Source organism: Mytilus californianus, unplaced genomic scaffold, assembly GCF_021869535.1.
Source record: "Mytilus californianus isolate M0D057914Y unplaced genomic scaffold, xbMytCali1.0.p SCAF_61, whole genome shotgun sequence".
In the NCBI taxonomy this organism is placed as follows: Eukaryota; Metazoa; Mollusca; class Bivalvia; order Mytilida; family Mytilidae; genus Mytilus; species Mytilus californianus.
In genome coordinates this window covers 460,104-482,232 of record NW_026262714.1, presented here as the reverse complement: position 1 = coordinate 482,232, position 22,129 = coordinate 460,104, and the positions used below count along the sequence as shown (strand labels likewise).

Genomic DNA, 22,129 nt, shown 5'->3' with positions numbered 1-22,129 from the left:
AGTACACAAAACACAACATAGTAAACTAAACACTGAGCAACACGGACCCCACCAAAAATTGGGGGTGATCTTAATTGCTGCGGAAGAGTAAGCAGATCCTGCTCCACATGTGGCACCCGTCGTGTTGCTGTGTTGTATATTTTAACCGTTCAAATTTCTTTGCTAAAATCTTGGCAAAAATTCAGACAGTTTATACTTGTTTAGACTAAATATTGGATGATTATGCATGATGCAATTTATTTCTTGGACGAATTAAGGTAGCCTTTTCAATAGTCGCCTGGCGCGAAAAGGACGATAACTCAATTTTAGAATTTAATATTTTCGGAGACGGTCAATTTCCGGAATTGCATGCTTTATCATCACGGTTTCTTCTTTGGCCGTCGATGACGACACTATTGCTGCATTCTTTGACAATAAGGTATATTTAACAAGACAGTATTATATCAATGTTATCAATGTATTATCGTGGTATCAATATATGTTAGCAATGTTAGATACCTGAATTAATTGTTATTTTGGCAAGGACAATTCATCACTTCCCCTGAAAACATGATTTTGTACAAGTTCACTTATCGGCATCTCCGGGCGGCAAAGCAGACCAATTTCCTGATAATTTTTACTACGGCATTCTGATTTTTATTAATTGCTACATATTACCGCTTTTTTTTTTAATAATTTTTTATTTATATTATCAACAAATAAGAGTAACATACTAGGTCGAGTTGTCGTTCGTAGTGTATAGTTTGTTCCAAACCAGTGTTTGTTTATTGTCAGGTTGGCAGTTGTTTATTATCAATAAAGTTGTTGCAACTAAAACACATGTATTCTTCAGTGTGTGTGTTTTTTTTTCTAATTAGTAATTGTTTATAAAAACAAATTGTTTCTAAATACATTTGGCAGATAGGATTATCATGTAATTGTTGTTTCCCTTGTTTAAAAAATAGAAATTGCGTGTTTCTATATTTAAAGATTTACATGACACTTATTCAGTACATATTTGTTAAATTGAATAGAAATTGCTATTTTGAATTCATTTGTTAAAGATATTTATTTACGTTCTAAAGTTTAGTATTTGCATCCTTGCTAATCATTTATAACCTTCGTTGAAAGACTTAATCATTTTATATAAATTCTTTGGAAATATAATATCGAATTAAATTGTTTAAAAACATTAAAAGGCCCTATGCAGGGCTGACTAGGCGAAGGCTAGCCATACAAGGTGGTTTTAAACTTCCATCATCATCGATGATTTGTCTGTGGACTGACGTTCAGTCCAACCATGGGAACCTGTGCTCTTCCAAAATCTCCCTATGCGGTTAGTGCATCTGCCTTATGCGTTCTTAAAACGGATAATCATTGCAGTCATGTCGATTACTTTTGGTCTACATGATACAAATTGTACTTAATAAATTATATATTGTTTTCATTTTTTTTTTGTTGGTTTTTTTTGTTGGTTTTTATTTTAATAGCGCTATTACATTAAGCATCAATCAGTCTTTTTATTTATCAGTTCACAAACTAGAACAAGCTGTGGTTCGCATCCCCTGCAGAATTGCTCCATATACATACATGACCCCAACCCCTTTTCTTTTTTGGCTATTAGTAAGGGGGTGACAGGGAACATTGATTCCCAGTTCCCTCCCCAAACTCCTACTTCACTCCGTATTCTGTTCCTCTGCACTCCTATTTTTTCGTCAACATGAATTATCCCAGTTTTATCAACCCTTTCCGCACGGTTAACACCACCCTGACTCCAGCTTTCATCTATCCAATTCCCATTCCCAGCCCTCTCATTCCATAGTTCCCATAATTCTGTTCACCCCTTATCAGTGTCACAATGACTCGCTCCCATTAACAACCCATCATTTGGCCACAAAATATATTATACTACCTGATTTGTTTCCTATATGCAAAAATAAATTCAGTCACTTTTAAAATTTTCTATAGAATAAATTGAAAAAGAATCAGACTTTCATAAACTCAATTGAATTTGAATGTTTCAATGTCTTAAATTGTCATTCTTGCCTATTTATTTGATGGCTCCCTTATTACCCTATAATGAATCTTTAAATCCACAAAGATTACATAGCAAATAAATATTAAGGTTTTTATCAAAGTTTACTTTGCGGTTTCAAAGTGAGGAACTAATTACAAAACATGGGTAAGCAAACTAAATACCTTGAAGATGTTTTAAAAAATAGACTATAGTTGATGAGATAACTCCTCATGTAACAAGATTTATCTCTCCTGTGATTAAAACACATTGAGATTGAGATTGAATTGTCTCCCTTTGATAACAGCTAGTACCAATGCACAATTATTGTTTTTGTGATTTTTTTATTGATTAACAATAGTTAAATAAAAGAAAAAGGATAATACTTTCAATTTCGAGGTCTCACAAAAGCTTTTTTACCTGTTATTCTAATTTTACATTAAAAACCCAAATTTAGATGAAAAGGCTAATTAAGGTAGTATTGAGTTTTTCCTCCAAATGTTTAGGCTGGAACATAATATACTAGTAAAACGTTTAATTGAAGAAAATAATGTGCTTTAAACTTATCATTAGCAACGGATTTGTCAAACATTAGCTTTGTCGGCACTCAAAAAAAGAATAAATAAAAAACGGTCTAAGCCAAGTTTGCGTTACAGGTAACTTGACGTTGGTCGTATGACTGATTGGAGAAGTTAGTAAATCTACACCAAATTGATTAAGAGTAGTCAAAATATATGTTCAACAAATAAACTTGTTATATTTACGACGTCAAACACATTACCGAACACGTAAAATTTAAAACGATTAGATGATATTTATTTCACGTTTTTATTGCCCCGTAACAAAGTTGTCGGGGCCATATAGTTTTACCCTTGTCCGTCATTCTGTCATTCCGGTATTCCGCAACAAACCATTATACGGACTTTTTTTCTAAACGCCTTCAGATATTGGGCTGATTTTTAGTATGTGAGTTAACCATGATGAGTTACAGATCAAGTTCAAGTTTTGTTTCGCTCTGCTAATTTTTGCTGAAATTACGGGCTTCGGACTTTGATAAATTGTTGAAAATCACAGTTATACAGACTTTTTTCTATATGCCTTCAGATTTTTCGCTGATTTTTGATATGTGAGTCTACCATGATGGGTTAAAGATCAAGTTTATGTTTTGTTCCGATATGCTGATTTTCATGTCGTTTCAACACATCTTCAGTACATCCACTTCCTGTTTGCTGATAGTTTGAAATTTAACTACTCATTGATGAAGGAAATTTTTCATCAAACTAGTATTGGTCTTGAGAGCTGGATACTATCCATGCATGTTTGTGTCCACATGTGTTGTTGAAATTGCAGATTTTTCAACTTTTTGAGACGGGGCCATTCGTGTCGTTCCGACACAACTAGTTTTTTATTATCAGGCCATTTGCTGCGGAAGATTCAAACATAAAATGGAAAATGGAAATTGGGAACGTGTCAAAGAGACATAAAAAAAAACATACAAGACTATTGAAGGCCAGAGGCTCCTGACCTAATACAGGCGCAAAAATCAAACAGTTTGTTTTAAAATCTGATAAATCTTTGTATTTACTAGGAAAATGCTTGACATTTTCTTTTAATAATGTAATGAAAATGAAAAAAAAGTATAAATTACCAAACTGCAAGGTAAATTAAAGTCCATGAAAAGTGACAAAAACAAAAGCTCGACTATATAATTCAACAGAACGGAGCGGAATTTATCGACGTTCCATTTGATGCATCGTTGCAGATTTATAAAACAAATAACCGTGCTATTCACAAACTATTATTTATCTATACTATCATACGTTAGTTTTTCTCTTAATATCTTAAATTGGAGGTTAATCATTTTTTTAATGCCCAGGCAGTGTCAATTTCAAATTGTCCCATTTATATCAATACGAATGGTCAACCTACTTGAATAATCATCGGCATACTACATTTTTAGAAAATGTAAATACATACTAGTATACTTAATTGAAAGATGGTGTACCATGCATAAACAAATGCTACTGCAATATCATTTTAATTGCGCATAATAAATGACATTTCAACACTTACAAGGCTAAATTTTGTCAAATAATTTTTGAAGTATTGCATAATTTTTTATTTTGTGCAATTCATATAAAAAATGTCATTCGTAAAATATATAATTATACCAACTCATTTCAGTGAAACAAAAACCGACTGATTTTGCTTTCTCGGCTTTGATTTAACTTTTATGTTAAATTGAATACTGTTAAAATACTGAACTATGCATTTTTCTATGAAACCGTACTTATGATGAATTGACATAAAAAGACAGCGTTTTGCTTCGGTCTTTTAAGGACAAAAAAAGAATAACAAAAACTCCAAGGCAAATTCAAAAAGGGGGAGTCCATAAAAGCTGACAAAATCAAACACTATCAATGAACGGAACAAAATAAAAACAACTGCCATATTCCTCACTTGGTACAAGCATTTTTCGCAGAAAATGGAAGGTTAAACCTAGTTTTATAGCTAGCTTAACCTCCGACTTGTATGCCAGTCATTTATAGTTCCATTATATTGACAACATTGAATGAGTAACCCAAACAGACATAGGTTAATTCAAAAGCAATTTGGATCCAGCAGCCAAAACTGTGTAGACATACACTACCAACATACAACACAACTGACCAAAAATCTAAATAAACATACAAACAAATATAACAAAGACGCCAACAAAAAAAGGTGTAGTAGATAGTAAATTGGAAAATGATTTCAACAAAAAAAAAGTCGTTGGTAGTATTTACCGTATATAGAAAACACTTTATCGATAAAATAAAAATTAGGTAAATATGAATACAAGGGAAAACACAATAGAAACAACACTGTAAAAACCCTTTGTGTCCGAATAGCTCCTAAGGACCCACCTTCACCAGGAATGTCAAAATTCAAAAAGAAGGAAACCCGATGGCTGGAAGCATTAATACCAAGCAACGTCAAAAGTCATACGACCAAACGAAACATAATAGCCTAAAGACAAATAACGGGGAAACTAAAGTAAGATAAACAATACACGGCAATGAGCTGACACAACTGCTTGTTGGCATCCCGATTTTTGACTTTTGTTTGCAAATCGAGTTATCACATGTGCGTTTGAAACGATCGATCATTATATGCAATAGAAAAGCGTCTATGTGAAAAAAGAATCAAAAAGAAAATAATTTTGGATCGGTCATGCGGACCTCTTATTTGCGGAAGCGGTAACTTTTTTTTTCATTACAAAGTCAGTTTCTGCAAAATAGGAGGGGGAAATTTCAAGAACTAGGAACCAAACTGGTGTGACCTAGATACTAGGGTTGAAATTTTGTAAGCCAGACGCGCGTTTTGTCTTCCATAACCTCATCAGCGGCGCTCGAATCAGAAAAGGCAATAAGGACAAATAAAGTTCTAAGTTATAGAGCATTTAGGACCCCAAATTCCTAAAATGATTGCTAAATACAGATAAGGTAATCTATTCCTGGGATAGAAAATCCTAAGTATTATGAAAGATTCAATTTTTTGTAAACAGTTAATTTATGATTATGACCATATCATAATATATAGGTAGAAACTTTAGAAAACAAAAACTACCAATAAGACAAGATCTACAATTAATTCAACATGGCATACATCGTCAATCGAATCCTAACCGTAGTTCCCGCTGTTCAATGACGATGTTTACCAATATTCAGCAAGACAAGATCTACATATGAGTCTAATGGTACCTAAATCATTACTATACTCTTCATAGGAGTGATTTTTTTTTAAATCAACAAAATGGAATTTTTTGTCATCAGTTTGTTTCACGTGTTTTATTCTCCAATGTTGGAGAGCTTCTTTTGTTGATGTTGCACATATTCATTTTTGAGCGATACATGCTCTTTAGAGCCTCTCGTTTACTTACGTAACTGAATATTTTTCCTGTGCATATAAAGAAGTGAGGTCTTGCTGCCAAATTTCCAATTTTCTCTTGTATGATTCTGGCTGATTATGAGGTGTTTTGCGTTTGAATGTTGATTTATTTTCTTTTGCATTTTGTTTTCTATCGTTCGACAACGCAGTTTTGATAATGACATTACGTTATATCAATATTGTTTCCTTTCAATATTTATATGCCTTGCATTGGACATACATAATACATATCTAGGTATATGCTTTCTATAGCATTAAGTGATGCACTGCTGATAATGATAAGTATTTGTACTATGTAACATATTCTTAAATATACCAGTTTTAATATGAAACATGTACTAAACGTAACAGTAAACGTATATGGATATATTGTACTATATTATGTTCTTGTAGATGACCATTCAAGGGTTGTGTTGACAGGAGATACCAAGCATGACTACATAAAAGCTAGTTACATTGATGTAAGATAATTGAACAATTCTAGATTTTTAACAGTGTCAGGTTCCACCATCTGGTTAAGTAATCATTGCGTCTACCAAATAAAGTACAACATCAAAACGTTACGGCAAAAACCAAATATTAAGAAAACGTCGTTAGAAACAATATCAACGTTGTCAGATCCTCATAAGTGAATAATAGTTAAAGAGTCTATTATTAAATCACATTGTTTTATATCGGCAAAATGTTCAAACACCACTTTGCAGTAGTATCCAAACTTAAGATTTTTGGCTATGATTTACACTTCTATTCCCCATGTTCAAACGAAAGATCGAATACCACTCACATCGTCTCATTAAACAGAGCTTTTCTTTAAAACAAATTTGGCATTGTAGATACACATTTCATGTTTTAGGTCATGCAAACTCTTACTTTGTGAAATACACAAACACCTAAGATGCTGGACTTTTTGATCGACAACATGTTTTATACCCCCGCAAACAAAGTTTGGTGGGTATATAGGAATCACCATGTCCGTCTGTCAGCCAGTCCGTCCCATCGGGTATGCAGTAGCATCATGGGCTGAGAATGTGTCATATATACCAAAGTCAGGTCACTTTACACTGACTTTGACCTGTGACCCATATGATAGTAAAACCTTGTCCAATTCGTGTCCGGTACATAACTTTTGTACCGTAAAACTTAGAATAATCAAACTTAGTATACAGTTGTATCATGGGCTGGGGATGTGTCACCTACTACATTCAGATCACTTTGACCCCTATGATAGTAAAACCTTATCCAATTCATGATTCGTGACTGGCTCATATCTATTATACCGTTAAACTTAGGTTTACCAAACTTGGTATACAGTTGCATTAATGCCTTGTGGTGTGTCATACACAAACGTCAAATCACTCTGACCTTGATCTTAACCTTTGATTCCTATGATAGTAAAACCTTAATCAATTCGTGTTGAGCTCGTATCTTTTGTACCGTTAAACTTAAGTAAACCAAACTAGGTTTGCAGTTGCATCATGAGCTTGTGGTGGTGTGATATAATAATAATAAAGTCGGGCCATTCTGACCTTTGCTATGCTGACAGCTCTATTTTGAGTTTGGTTATTTGTTATTTCAATAGCGAGTCAATATTTGAATTGGTACTCATTGTGCACCACTACTGGCCAACTTAGTTTTTTTTTAATCATATGAAGCAGAATTCACCCCAAAACTTCCCAGAAATAAAAAAAAAAACGTCTTGCAAAGTACTTTAATTTCACTTTCAAATATGTTGATAATGCCCAGTCACACAATATCAAATACTTCAGCGAGTGCTTGTATCGAACATGTCGAACATATCAAATATAACTTGAGATTAAGGATACTACCGCAACTAGAACAAAAAAATAAGAAGATGTGGTATGATTGCAAATGAGACAACTCTCCACAAGCGACCAAATTACGTAGAAATTAACAACTAAAGGTTACCGTACGGCCTTCATCAATGAGCAAAGCTCATACCGCATAGTCAGCTAGAATGGCTGCTTCATACATGTATCTTAATTTTTTCATCGGTATTAACACAGAAAGACGACTTCAAATTAGAATCAAATCATGATTTGTTTGAACGATAACGTATTTGAGTCTCAAATCACTAGTGAGATAATTTTGCAGTCTTATATAGTAGATATCAGAGCAGTCTCATCGGTAATTTTACCAATTGCGTCCTATTTTCAATTGTGACATTTTTTACTGATTGTGACAGGTGGTTGATGCTACCATATCAGGAGACACTTACCCAGTCGAAACACCTGGTTACATTCCTTTTAGAGTTCAAACGATTTATTCATTGGTGTGTGTAACCTTGATTTGTCATCTTTTATGGTATTTGAAGATTGGAAAATTACTGTTGCCCTAATTATTTACCCCCAGTTTTTGGGTGGGCTCGTATTGCTCAGTCTTTAGTTTTCTATATTGTGTTTTGTATACTGCTGCTTGACGGTTGGTCTCTTTCTTTTTTTAGCCATGACGTTGTCAGTTTATTTTCGACTTATGAGTTTAAATGTCCCTTTGGTATCTTTCGCATCTCTTTTACAACCATGTTTAAAAGTAATTTTTAATATATTAAAGTAAATAAGTGTAATCAATAACAAATAATATTTTGTATTTATGGTTATAACAATATCCAGTCTATTTTATTTCAGAGTTATGACAAAGAAAAGGCATACATAGCCGCACAAGGTTTGTAAAATTATAGAAGTTCTAGAATTATTGAAATCTATTTCTTTGTACTTTTAGCAGGTTTCTATAATTATCACGAGGATGTCACCGTCCAAAAAGCCAGTTTTCTGGAAACCTTAACGCAGTACAACATACTTGTAAACGAATCTGTTATCATTATTTATTTTTTATAGTTGGGAGGAGTGGTGATGGGTGTATATAAGGAACAGATTAATACATAAAACTACTACAGAATGCAAGTCATGCTATTATATAAGTTCTAACACATTTTTGGTTGTGTACGTAGGTCCGAAAAAGAATACTCTAAGGGATTTCTGGCAAATGGTCTGGCAGGAAAAGGTTTGCAAAATAGTGATGGTCACGAAACTGGAAGAGGAAAGAAGGGTATGTACATGATGTATTTGTGTTCTTATGCCTAACTGCACTCACTTTTTATAATTAGCTCTACTATGGAGTGTATTGTTTTGCCGTTCTTTATTTATCATGATTCTCGGGAAGTTTAAATGACAATAGAATATGCTTGAATAGCAGAAAACCCTTTTCTTGTCGACGCACCCGGTATTGCTTTTTTTGGAGTTTATACTATTCCCTAAGTTTTTGTTTGTTACTTTTTATATACATGTCTTATATTGATGAATGAGATTTGAACATTGGTACAATGTTGGTAAACAAACGGTTTTATCAGATAAGAAGATGGACAAACAAGTGTTTTACTTAATTAAGCCTGACCAATCGTACAGTATAGGAACCTCCTTATTTGAATATGCGTTGTTTTAAAACAATTTTTTAGTTTCTAAATATTTTGCAATTCTCCTCTTTACAACTGAACTCTATGTCAGAACTCTATGTCAGTCATTTTGTTTATAGATGTGTTGTAAATAAAATATCTGTCTTAAGTTTTTTGTAGGTAAATACATATCACATGCACTTTGAAATTTCTGTATTTTAGAAAAAATGTGAACAATACTGGCCTAAAACTGTCAATAAAGCAACAATGGTAGACAACTATAGACTAACAATGACAGAGGAGATATACCACACTATTTATGTGTACAGATTGATTATACTAAATAACAAAACGGTAATATCGATTCAAAAATTTCAGTTTACTTTTTAAAAAATAGTGAGTGTCAATGAAATAGCCATTACATGTATCCATCAAAACACCGATACTAGAAAAAAAATATTTGTAATACATAAGATAATTGTAAAAGCTAGAAAGGCGAATTCTTACCAATACTTTTTGTATTTCCGAAAAAAAAAACATTACCTTTGCAGTATTTGGCAAAATCATTCTGATTTTTTGGTCCTCAATGCTTTTTAACTTTGTACTTTATTTGGCCTTTTTAACTTTTTTATATTCGAGCGCCACTTATGAGTTTATATAGTAAGCACGGCCTATTTTTTATTCGACATCAACTCATCGCTAGCATTGTCAAAGATTACAGCAGACACTAGTTAAAAAGGAAAATGTATTGTTGTCAAGAACGTAAAGCACTCGATATGTTTTTGTCATGTTTACCCTGTTTAACCTTCCGGTGGTGGTGTTCGTGTTGCTCAGTATAATGTTTTCTATGTTGTGTTTGCATACTGTTGTTTGTCTTTTGTTCTATTTTCTTTTTTTGCCATAGCGTTGTCAGTTTATTTTCGACTTATGAGTTTGAAGTCCCATTGGTATCTTTCGCCTCTCTTTTACCTAATTAGGATAATGCTTAGCATTACTCAGCTGTTTATGTGATCGTAATTGTATTCTTACTTAAAATCTCAAATGTAAGCGTAGTCTATTCAACCATTGTGATGTCAAACAAGAATCATATATCATGCATATATTATTTTATTTCAGCTGTCCTTGCAGTAAATTAACTATTATAAAAACATTTAGGTAAACGTCTAAGATGGAAAGTATAATAACAAAAATACCGAACTCTAAGGAAAATTCAAAACGGAAAGTCCCTTATCAAATGGAAAAATCAAAAGCTCAAAAACATCAAACGAATGGAAAACAACTGTCATATTCCTAAATTGGTACAAGCATTTCCTTATGTATAAAACTGTGGATTGAACCTGGTTTTATAGCTAGCTAAACCTCTCACTTGTATGGCTGTCGCATAAAATGCTATTATATTGATAACAATGTGTGAACAAAACAAACAGACATAATAGGTAAAAATGTCAATGATAGGGGTACAGTAGTCAACATTGTGTTACAAACAAATATGTCAACAAAGTAAACATAATGGCATATAGACAAAGCACATAAGCAAAAATGAATGACAAGAATACAAAACAATTACCATTGCACAATAACACAATGGCGGGATGAACCGCCTCGTTGGACTCGTGGTAGTGAACTCATTTCAAGTAAGGGATGTCGTGGGTTCTATCTCTGGTCGCTTCGAACAAAAGCTTTGCAAATTGGTAATTGCTCCTTCTCCGCTAAGCAAGCAACTCAAAATTCTAAAATCAAAGACTAGTCGGATCGGAGGCTGAATTTTTTGTCCGGAAGGGTAATTTATCTTTCTGCAAACTTTTACATTTTAACTAGTAGGTATAAAATCAGACTTAGCGAATCGGTATAAAAAACACATTAGAATACACAGCAGACAAAAAACTAAAGTTTGTATGCGATTTCTTTCTATTTTTTGGTTGTTGTCTTATTTAATCTCCATCATCGATTTTCAATATTTCAAAATCGGTAGACAACTGTCGTTTATAATCAAATATAAGGATTTATTTTTGACACCTTCTCTATCGTTTTTGATTACGTATCTACAATCTTGTCAAATATATATAAAACAATGAGGTTGAATATGAGAATAATTTCGAACACCTTATAAATGGCATATAATTAGTAAAATTCCGAATAAGAAAATATTTGAAGAGTGTCATATCACGGTTATGTTTGACGACCAAATAGAAATAATATATGCAAACGGCTCCACATGCTAGTAAACTATGAAAAAGGAATAATGTTTAGTAGTCACGATAGGATAATAAGAGGCTGAAGAAAATAAATTACCATACTTAAAATACCAAATACTGGACTGAGGAATGATTAAATATTGAACGAGTGAGTAATATTTTGTAATTTTAGAATCAGCAAGAACGAAAAGTTCATCATTTTCATTTTACACAATGGCCGGATCATGGTGTTCCAGATAGCATCAAACTGGTCAATTTTTACAGGAAAGTGGAAAGCAAAATATGTGATAAGAATGGTCCAATGGTGGTGCACTGCAGGTATATGTAAACGTTACACCGTTTTACCAAAATAGAAACGTTAGCATGTTACATCCATATCGCTGATTTAAAAAAAAAATGTAGTTCTGTCCTTTTAGTCATTAATATTAATACAATACTTGTTTTCAAACTAACGGTAACATTCTGACGTACTTTCAGATCCATTTGTATTCGAAAATTTGTAGATGTTTTTGTTAAAACTCGCCATTTATCTAAATACACTTTTGTTTCCAAACCATCATGATACCGACTATATTTAGAAGTAAAGATTTTTCAAACCCTTAGACAGAAAAAAAACCCTGACTCAAATATAAAATCATATTACTTTTTATAACAAAAACGAGAAGGTATGATATAACTCTATCGTTTTTACCCTTAAATAGGACAATCAGAGCAAATTAAAAATCTACAAAATATCAATCTTCAGATGACCAAACGATCAGTATTTGTTTTTTTTTTTTTTTGTGTCTTTCAAATTGGAATAAATGCTTCAAACGTCTTTATTTATGCAAAAACCGCCAAGTTAGCCTCATGTTGAGAACTTGTCACCAACATTTAGATATTGGTCAATGCTAAATCAAAAAAATGATATCATGGTGCTTGAAGTTAATGTTATGTATAGACATGGATCGTTCTGGATGAAACATTGGCTCATAACAATTCTGACCAACATATATGTGTAAAAAGGCCATTTTACGTCAAATTCCGACACGTGACATCATAAGTGACCTTTATGCACTATCGCTTCCAAATTATAACAATTTGCAGGATGTTACTATTTGTGAAATAACTCTTTTTTTATCTCCACCTTTATGTTATATTCCTTGCTATTATTAATATGAAGCATGCATGTTTTAGTGCTGGCGTTGGAAGGACAGGTACATTCATTGCTATCGATGCCCTTTATGAGCATGGCAAGAAAGTTGGCTACGTTGATATTATGGAGTATGTTCAGATGATGAGGAAAGACAGAATGAATATGATTCAAACACATGTATGTAACATATTTAACAGCAGTAAAACTATATATATTTGCATTAATATATAGCCTGTACATTGTGTCTGAAGAAAACTGGTACTTAATTAAGGTATCATAAATTCATCAAAAGCTTGTTTAATTATATATATTATTTGCAAGTTCTTGATATGATGTCAATCTATTTGGTATGGTTACTTGAACATCTACTTACTGCTGATAATGCTTCCTTGAAATATCCAATGTAATGAACAGGAAAGTGATTCGTGGATTGTGATTACTTTCGCTTTTAGAGGAGACTAAAATAAACATAATTTGAAATGTGCTTTCTTCGCTGTTCTGAAATATCTTTGCTTTGTATCTACTATGTGTAAACGATAAGAAAAAATAAACAAACATATTGCTCTTTTTTTACTCTTTAACCGTATCTTTTTTAATGTATAGGGACAATATTCGATCGTGTTTGAAGCACTGCTGGAACTATTCACGGTTCCGAATACGTCCATTCAAAAGAATGATTTCTGCGAATATATACAAAAGCAAGAAAACAAGACATTACCAACAAATCAAACAATGTACAGAGAAGAGTTTCAGGTACCAAATATATTTTAGTGATGTGTTCTACACAACACGGATGATTACATCTGCATAAAGATACAGATGTTTGTGTGAGAATAGTTGCACCAAAATGTGGCTACCAATTTTTAAGTTTCCTTATCATATTTGTGTTGTGCGCAGCATTTGTAAGAAAAATTGATTACACCATGATAGTCATCAGAAGTACGTTCATCTTCATTATGTTTATTGCTGAAATGAGGAAAGTCGCAAGATTAAGATTTAAGTGATTTATGTCATGAACATCAAAATTATAAGAGCATTTTGTTAAGGCAGTACTGATTTCCAACACTAAAATGTAATTGTTTTACTGAATAACTGTTTCAACTTGTCCAATATGTCCATATGCCAAACTTTTTTATTTCGAAAATCCTTGATCTATTGTTTTTATTGAGAACAACAATGTATTAATAATGAAAACAACTTGCAGATAATGACAATTAAGATATATCTTATTCATTATATTGTGTAAGACGTGTTTTGAATTTATATCAAGAAAGTATTAACAAAAATACCGAATTCCAAAGTAAATTTCAAAACGGTGAGGTCCATAAAACCGGACAAAATAAAACGGTAGACTATATCAACTAACGGAACGAATGGAAAACAACTGTCACGAATATATGTTTTAACAATTCAATGCATGGTAGATATAATAATATCTGTGTTTATATGTGTTGGACATGTTAGCTAGTATCTAACAAATGTCTAACCTTAAAAATGTTTGCCTATGCATTATTATCTGCTTTGTTTAAAACAACATGTATGTGTCCGCGTGCAGATTTTGACAAATTAATTTTGATATCATTACAATTACAAGCAACCTGAACACAAGATGACCCTAGTCAATTTCTTTTGATTTTAAGTGTGTTGTTTTAATAATCGCTGGCCTTGTTTCGGTGTAAGTATAGTACCGAAAAACGAACTGGGAACTCGTTAGCAGGTAGTAATCAAAGTCACCGTCCGCGGCAGATGAATAAGGCAAGGAAGGTGTAGATAATTTGCCTTCTGACATATCAGAAGAAACGGGTAACACATGTTTAACTTGTGTATAACTTTTGGTTGTAGTGGCTCATCTCATATAATCCATAGTCTTGGGAAACCCCGGTGTTGATACTTTACCAGCAAAATACACGGGGAATTGCCTGATTTGAAAGACACCTCCTTGACATTTACACATCAGTGACCTGATGTTCAGATAGTCAATTGATCTTAGTTATCTAACTGACAATCGCCGAACAGCTTCATGATTTAACATCTTTTTCATTTAATACTTTAGAGATTGCGAACTTTGCGGCCATCATATCCTTCTAGTGAGTTTACTGCTGCAAATTGTAAAGAAAACAAATCAAAGAATTCTACAACAACTGTTCTTGCACGTAAATACACATTTTCATTAACTAACGCTTCCTAAATAATGTGTTGTCGCGATTATAAAGTAAAGTAAATATCGTTGGAATAACAGGATTTCGGAAAACTCACATGAAATATATCATTGATAGATAAATCATTCAAGTATCTTAGCAATGCGATGTGTGCATAAATTAGGAACATATATATTTAACCATTTGTATGATACAAATATATTAAAAAAATTGCTAAACAAAATGTAAATCTGGTTTAACTTAAATGTGAACAGTTAAATGTTACAATTTATATGTTGATTATTAATAAAATAACCAAACCAAACACAAACACGCCGTCTTTGTTTATTGCAGTTTGATATGGTATCTATATATTGATGTATTTAAGAGTTACGAAACAAACGGAATGACCAAACAGAAACCTGAATGAAAGAAAAAAGTGCAAAAAAATGATTCAAATCTCGATATTCTCGATCAGGCTTCCTAGGACACCTAGTACTACATTTATTTTTTATAACTGCATGTTCATCATTACCTCTGTAGACACAATGTTACGCTAGCAAAAAACAAAACTTATATATTGATTATTTGTGTCAAGGAGAACGAAAACAACTGATGTGTTCCAATAGTCGTAGCTACAATACCTTCCCTTTTTTCTTGATTGTGGCAAAAGGTCTGAAACAAACAAAACTGCATGAAAGAAAAATGTGACACAATTTAGATTCAAATCTAAAATTATTTTACCTTGATTATAATATCATCGATTGAGACTTAGTACTGAATTTTTACTTATTATTAACATGACGGTTGCCACATGCTGTTGACGATCGGCGCACCCTCCTTCCGTACCTGAGACCTTACTAGTTTCCGGTTGGTTTGTTGTTGCTCAGTGTTAAGTTTTTGTATGTAGTGTTTTACAAACTGTTGTTATTCTGTTCCTCGTTTTTCGTTATTTGAGATGGTGTTGTTGGTTTCTTTTGGAAACAGCTAGTGTTGTCTTACAAATGATGTGACTGTCTTCTAAATATGCGAGCGAATGCAAGACTTTCACTTATAACTGTGTATTATGTTACAGTTGTATTGTGATTTTTGTCAAATTATATCTTGCAGATGACAAATATAGACCTTACTTAATGTCTTATGGTAAAACCAGAAGTGACTATATCAATGCCGTTATAATTCCAGTGAGTAAATGTTTAAATCAAACATTCTTTAATCGTGTTTATACTACTAGTATTTGAAGTTTCTACAGTAGCACATGTTCCAGTTGACCACTTTAAATTCAGATTAAATTACATGTAGACTCATAAACATTGTTTTTTTCCTACATTTAACTTATTGATGCGTGTATAGCTATTTGTACCACATTATAGTTCAGATAGTTATAGTTGTTTGCGTTTTTCTTTTCTTCTGATTTGCAAACGTGATTACGTACACATTATCTATTCGTACATCATGTACATGGCATAGAGCGTCATTTGCATGTCTAAATCCGATGAATGCTTGCCCTAGTTGCTTAAATTTTGGCGTTATATGAACTTTCATTTAACGAAGAAACATGGCATTAAATTTGATTAGGCAGTTCATCAATTGCAATGGCCATCTGGTACAGTATTGTACAAATGTTGTATTTGCGTATCAACAGAAAGCTCCATATAAATGCATTTATACAAAATGTATAACAATATAAGCTTAATATTAAATATTGTATTGATTTTTTCTATTCACTTGAATTGTATTTGCTTATATTAAAAATTTTAATGTTAGTCCTTTTATAATTCATTCATTTTATCACAGGGCTATTCAGTTGATAGTAAAATGTTTGTAACACAGTGCCCGCTTGTTGAAACTGTAATTGATTTTTGGACAATGATGTATGATCACAGTTCCAAAATTATTGTTTTGTTGGATCCCGGAAATAAGGTGAGCTTTATTCCTGTTCGTTTCGATTACATGAGGTATCTAGTTTATAGTTATTTAAAGATAGGAATTTTGCTTAGCTGTATTTAGTTAGTCATCAATTCGATGTCAAATCGTGTCAAATTTTATCCAAAAAAGAATTGATTCGCATCATAACCTAATATATATGGAAGAAGACACTATTTCTAACAGAAAAGCATAGGGACATTCGCAAAAATAAGATCTAGATAATTTTATTTTTGTCATTGAGTTTTTTTTTCTAATCTATGGGAGGTTTGAAAAAACTATTGCAGCCAATATTTAAAAAAGAACATTATCAAGGTACTATAATCGATTAAATATAAAATGTGATATAGATATAAGTTGTCGTGAATGTGTTACTCATAGAATAACTAATCACAGAATTCAAATATAGAAAAATATTCAACGTGTGACCGAACAACACATTAATTCACGATTGCGCGTAGCACATGAGTTAATTATCAGTGTTGTTGTGTCACAAGTTGAATATTTCACGATATTTGAATTCTTGGATTAGTTATTCTTTTTATTACATTGGCCATGGATTATTAAATAAAAATAAAGCAGAAAATGAAAGGAACTATATCGTTTTCTATACATGCAACATCATCGACAACGTCGTGACGACACCTATTGTTGTATGTCGTCAGAGGAGTGAACATGTGTAATCATCTGTTTTTATTTCACTGGGAAATCAATGTTATTCATTGCAACCAATGTAATAAACTGTAATATTCTCTTGAATGATTACTGAGCAGCGAAATTGACATATAGTATTGCGATGTCGACTAAGAAGAACAGAACGCGGAAAAAATGTCAGTTTTTTGTTGTTATAACTTTATAAATTAAGGCTACATATATCTTTTCGCCAGGGTGCTCCATTGTGGTTAGAGAAGAAAGAAATGCTACAGTTTGATGATTTCCGTATTGTCAAAGAAACGGAAAATGCACAAGGAGAATTTCCGCTTACTTTGAACCACACGGTAGGAAGAAGCTTAAGGTTTAATATGAACACAATGGCAAAGAAAGTAACGAGTAAAAAATAATGCGGGTACTAAGATATTAAAAAGTAAAAATAGAGAACAGAGGGCAAACAAAAAAATGAATAAATTATAACAAAATTACCGAACTCTAAGGTAAATTAAAAAAGGGAAAGTCCACAAAAACAGACAAAATTAAACGTTATTAACTAACGGAACGAGTGGAAAACAACTGTCATATTCCTGACTAGCGAATAATGGGAAAGAGCAGAGGAAACAATGACCACGAAAAATAAAGAATACAGATAAATGGGGTGCTAAAATATCAGAAAATAAATAAAATAAAAAATAATGGGATCCCAAAATTTAACAAAATAAAGAATAGCGCGCCAAAAAAAGAATAGAGGAAAATAAATGCAAGAATACGGAAAAGAAGGTTCCTCAATCCGGACCCTCAGATACAAAGAATTCACATGATTTTATATATATAACCATGAATAATGGGTATAGTGCGTTTTTCTTCTAACGATTTTAGTCCTAAGAAAAGAAATGCATTATACCCATTAATCAACTGTATTGTATTGCGGCCAAACGAAACAATTGTGTTAGTACTAGTATTTAGGCCACATTTAAATCATCTCATTTAACTATTCTAATAAATGTCTTACGTGAAACTAAATAAAATGGTGTCTATATTTTACAAAACAACGTTTTTAGTCTGATGTACATTTACAGAAAAATAAAGAACAAATTTCAATTAAAGTATTCACTGCTGAGGATTGGACTATCACTAGTGCAACACCATCACCAGAGTATATGTTAGATCTTCTGCATCGTGTACAAAATTGCTGGGAAACGCAGAAAGGCCCTATCACTGTAGTATGTAGGTACGTCATTAAAAACCTGGTAGATGAGTTCCTATGGTGAACATTAAATAATGTTATAATTAGTTGTTTCCTCAACTATGGTTTGACAATATTAGGTCCAATTTGTTATGCATAATTTTTTCTCCATATTGTAAAAGGACGTTAATAAAATCCATAGTCACAAATTTTAGATGTATCAAAGAAAGAGGAAGCATATACCAAAGGGGCAATCACAGATTATATGTGAAAAACAGACAACACTTTGTCAAGAAAAAAACAAACGAAAACAAAACACTACGCATTAACTTAACGATTCGTCAACACAAACACCAACGTACATGCATCGCACGTGAATTCTGGTTATCCTAAAGAGTAAGTATTCTTGAAACATTAATGGCAACCTCGTATTAATGTAAGACAGTTGTAGTTTATTCACCAATTCCTAAGAATAAGCATTGTAAGATTTAGCTATATGCAATCCTGAACGACAGTGAACATGATCACCATAAAATTATTAAACATTGTTATCAAATAATAGTAATAATAATTATCAGTTCATGACATAATTTTGCAAAGGTTTCTTATTATTTCAGTGATGGCTGTAGTAAGAGTGGGTTATTTATAGGATTGCGATTAGTTTTGGAAAAAATGCAGATAGATGAGGAAATCGATATTTTTCAAGTAGTAAGAGAAATTCAAACAAGGCGACCAGAATTCCTTGATGAATTTGTAAGTGTGTAGTGAAGAAAAATTACACAATCCCGATGGCATGTATCCAACATCAAATGCTACAATACTAATACGTTCCCATCAGCTAACAAAGAAATATGCTGATGAATATAAAAAGATTTAGATCTAGAGTTATGTTATGGCGTATAATTTTAAAAATGGTGTTAGTTTGCTTACTTGCATTTTCAAACGATAGAATAAACAACATCAACAAACAGCTACATAGATAAGCTAGAATTTACATGTAGTCTTATATCTGCAAAAAAAATGAAATGAGAATAATAAAATATTCAATTTCACTGGAAACAAAATACTTCAATCATATTAATCGCAATATGAAAGTTTAAACAATCCAAATATCACTTCTGTAAATGCCCCTCATGTTTAACTTTTAATCGAGTGCTTCAAATATATAAACGTCTCGTTTACATTTTATGACTAATCAACTCTTGACAATAACACTTCAAGAATTATGACGCTATGGAATTTGTACCATATGTATTTCTTTCTTTGCGTCATTCAAAAGTAGAAAACGCAGTTTATAACTTCTCTGAAATGTTCTTCTTAATTTCTATATTCTTAGCTTCCAACTCTGCATGACTACATACGTACATTGAGAATAATCTAACAAATGTGTCTGAATTTTCCAATGCCAAATTACAAATAAATCGATCCTAAATGATGTTGGAAAAACACACTGACGAGTGTCACAAAATGATGTTTCCTTGAAAAACAACTGTAAAATGTAAATGATAATTATGAACTAAATTTTAAGACAAAAGTAACGAAATTAAGTTTTTCATTGTTTACGTTGCATTCTATTTGCAAATTTCCAGTAGCTCATGAGCTACTTGAAACAATAGTTTAAAGCATGTGTTCATTATCATAACTTCCTTCATAGAGATAATATATATGAGACACTAAACCAGAGATCAAAGATACCAGGCTAATTGTGTCGTCTAAAAAAAACTCCTGAGTGCCACCAACATTAATACAGTTGAAAGTCTAAATCATTTATGAATTTCAAAGCCAGAAATTCAAAAGTCTTAAATCAAATACATAGTAAACCCGCAATTAGAAAACAAAATTAGTTTATCGAAGACCTAACATTCCTCAAACTTGAACATTGAGTTTACAGAAAGAGATTGCATCAATAAATATCAAGTCATCACTTTAGCAGATAAGATAGTTATATATTTTTGTCTATTTCAGGATCAATATGAATACTGTCATCAGTGTATTAGAGTCCTCCTCGGAGGTGATTCTCGAGATTCACAGTATGCGAATATCTAGTGAAGTTAAAACGTTCTGTTATTTTCTATGTATTTATTTGTCATTTGTAATATATGTATTTTACTTTTAGGTTCTGAGGTAGTGCTTCCACATTTTGCTTTAAACGACAACATACAAATCGCAAACATGTATTGAAAAACGGGAAAATGATATAACCGTATGCTTTTTTTAAATTCTGACGGAGTTTTATTTTACAAGTGCCAAATATACGTACTTCGATCAGTTTTAAATAAGTAAATCATACAAAAAAGGGATCAAGACGCCGAGTATCTGTTGTCCTAATTACAACTCGGTTAAGTATCCCCATGTGCAGTGGTTTTGTAATTGTTAAGAAGAGAAAACTATTTCTAAAGAAATCTTACTTAAATCTTATAAATTATAATTATCAATAATATTTGAACATTACATAACTACTGCCTGTTTCAATTAACAAATTTAACACAAAAGATGTAAAATAGTCGAGAGAGATAATATAATGCCATGACTTTGCTTGAATCATTTTGCTTTCTTGATGCAGTTGTTAAACATTTTTCTTGGTAAATAATTATCTCGCCATTGTTTTGATGTTACATAACTATATTACCTTGATCTAGAACACTTGATTTTCAAGCCGTGGATTTAATCGTAATGTTTCATGTCAAACTGTACCGTTATATTGATGTACCACATGTACACAAAACAAAAGAGTAGATTATAGGTATCGTATATATTTGAGCAGGCTACAAAGGACAATGCTACGGTCATTTGATCTTTATACAGTTTTAACATATGGTTAAAAACATCAATCGTTGAACCATGTAGTACTTTTAAGTAATCCTATTGATATTTGTTTTTGTTGATGTTCATGCCATTTTTTTTTTTTTGTATAACTTCATAAATACGTTAATAAAATATTTTTATACTGTTTTATTTCGTGTCACTATAAAACATAAATTCATGAAACACAAGAGTATCAGAATCAGTAAAGATGACAAATACATTATCCCAGATTCGGTATCTATTACTTTATGCATTCTGTCACTCAATAAACAACATTTCAATGAGTGCTTATATATCCCAGTGAACTTGGAGATTAAGGATACTGTTGAAAGTAGAATGTCTGCGTCATATCTTGATAATAAACTCGATATTGACACAGATTGAAGACTGCAAACTAGAATCAATGACAAACATGATGATCTCAACTTTCCAATTGTCAACGTCCCATGTTCAGGAGTAAAATACGCTCGTGCATGTTCATACTACATGGACTCCATTAACATTGGTGTGCTCCTTTCACAAAAACTGCTCTAGCAAAGTAATGAAATAGAACAACTAAAATAAACACTACAGTCACCGTTATTATTATATTTTGTGCTGTTATAAATCTCTATTAACTTGAAATATCTTTATTTTCAAGTAATGGCCATGAGTTTATTCTGGAGTATATAAAATATTTTCTCACTACAAAATGTTTGATAGTTAAATATTTCTCATTTAACAAAAACATTTTTTAATACAACAATTTTCATGCAAAGCATAAA

The 22,129-nt window shown here is 32.1% G+C and overlaps 1 protein-coding gene across 1 annotated transcript in view; it reads left to right on the top strand.

The window, feature by feature from the left end:
• LOC127707277 (receptor-type tyrosine-protein phosphatase epsilon-like) overlaps positions 1–21,510 on the top strand; it is a 35,714-nt gene extending 14,204 nt beyond the window's left edge. Inside the window, exons 10-23 of the mRNA XM_052211814.1 lie at positions 6,317–6,384; positions 8,566–8,602; positions 8,889–8,986; positions 9,552–9,683; positions 11,697–11,842; positions 12,701–12,836; positions 13,263–13,412; positions 14,713–14,812; positions 15,908–15,981; positions 16,595–16,720; positions 17,611–17,721; positions 18,454–18,605; positions 19,178–19,313; positions 20,526–21,510. Coding sequence (XP_052067774.1) covers positions 6,317–6,384; positions 8,566–8,602; positions 8,889–8,986; positions 9,552–9,683; positions 11,697–11,842; positions 12,701–12,836; positions 13,263–13,412; positions 14,713–14,812; positions 15,908–15,981; positions 16,595–16,720; positions 17,611–17,721; positions 18,454–18,605; positions 19,178–19,313; positions 20,526–20,606 — 1,547 coding nt within the window. The 3' untranslated portion in view covers positions 20,607–21,510. The remainder of the gene's footprint in view (positions 1–6,316; positions 6,385–8,565; positions 8,603–8,888; positions 8,987–9,551; positions 9,684–11,696; positions 11,843–12,700; positions 12,837–13,262; positions 13,413–14,712; positions 14,813–15,907; positions 15,982–16,594; positions 16,721–17,610; positions 17,722–18,453; positions 18,606–19,177; positions 19,314–20,525) is intronic.
• Positions 21,511–22,129: the final 619 nt, after the last annotated feature.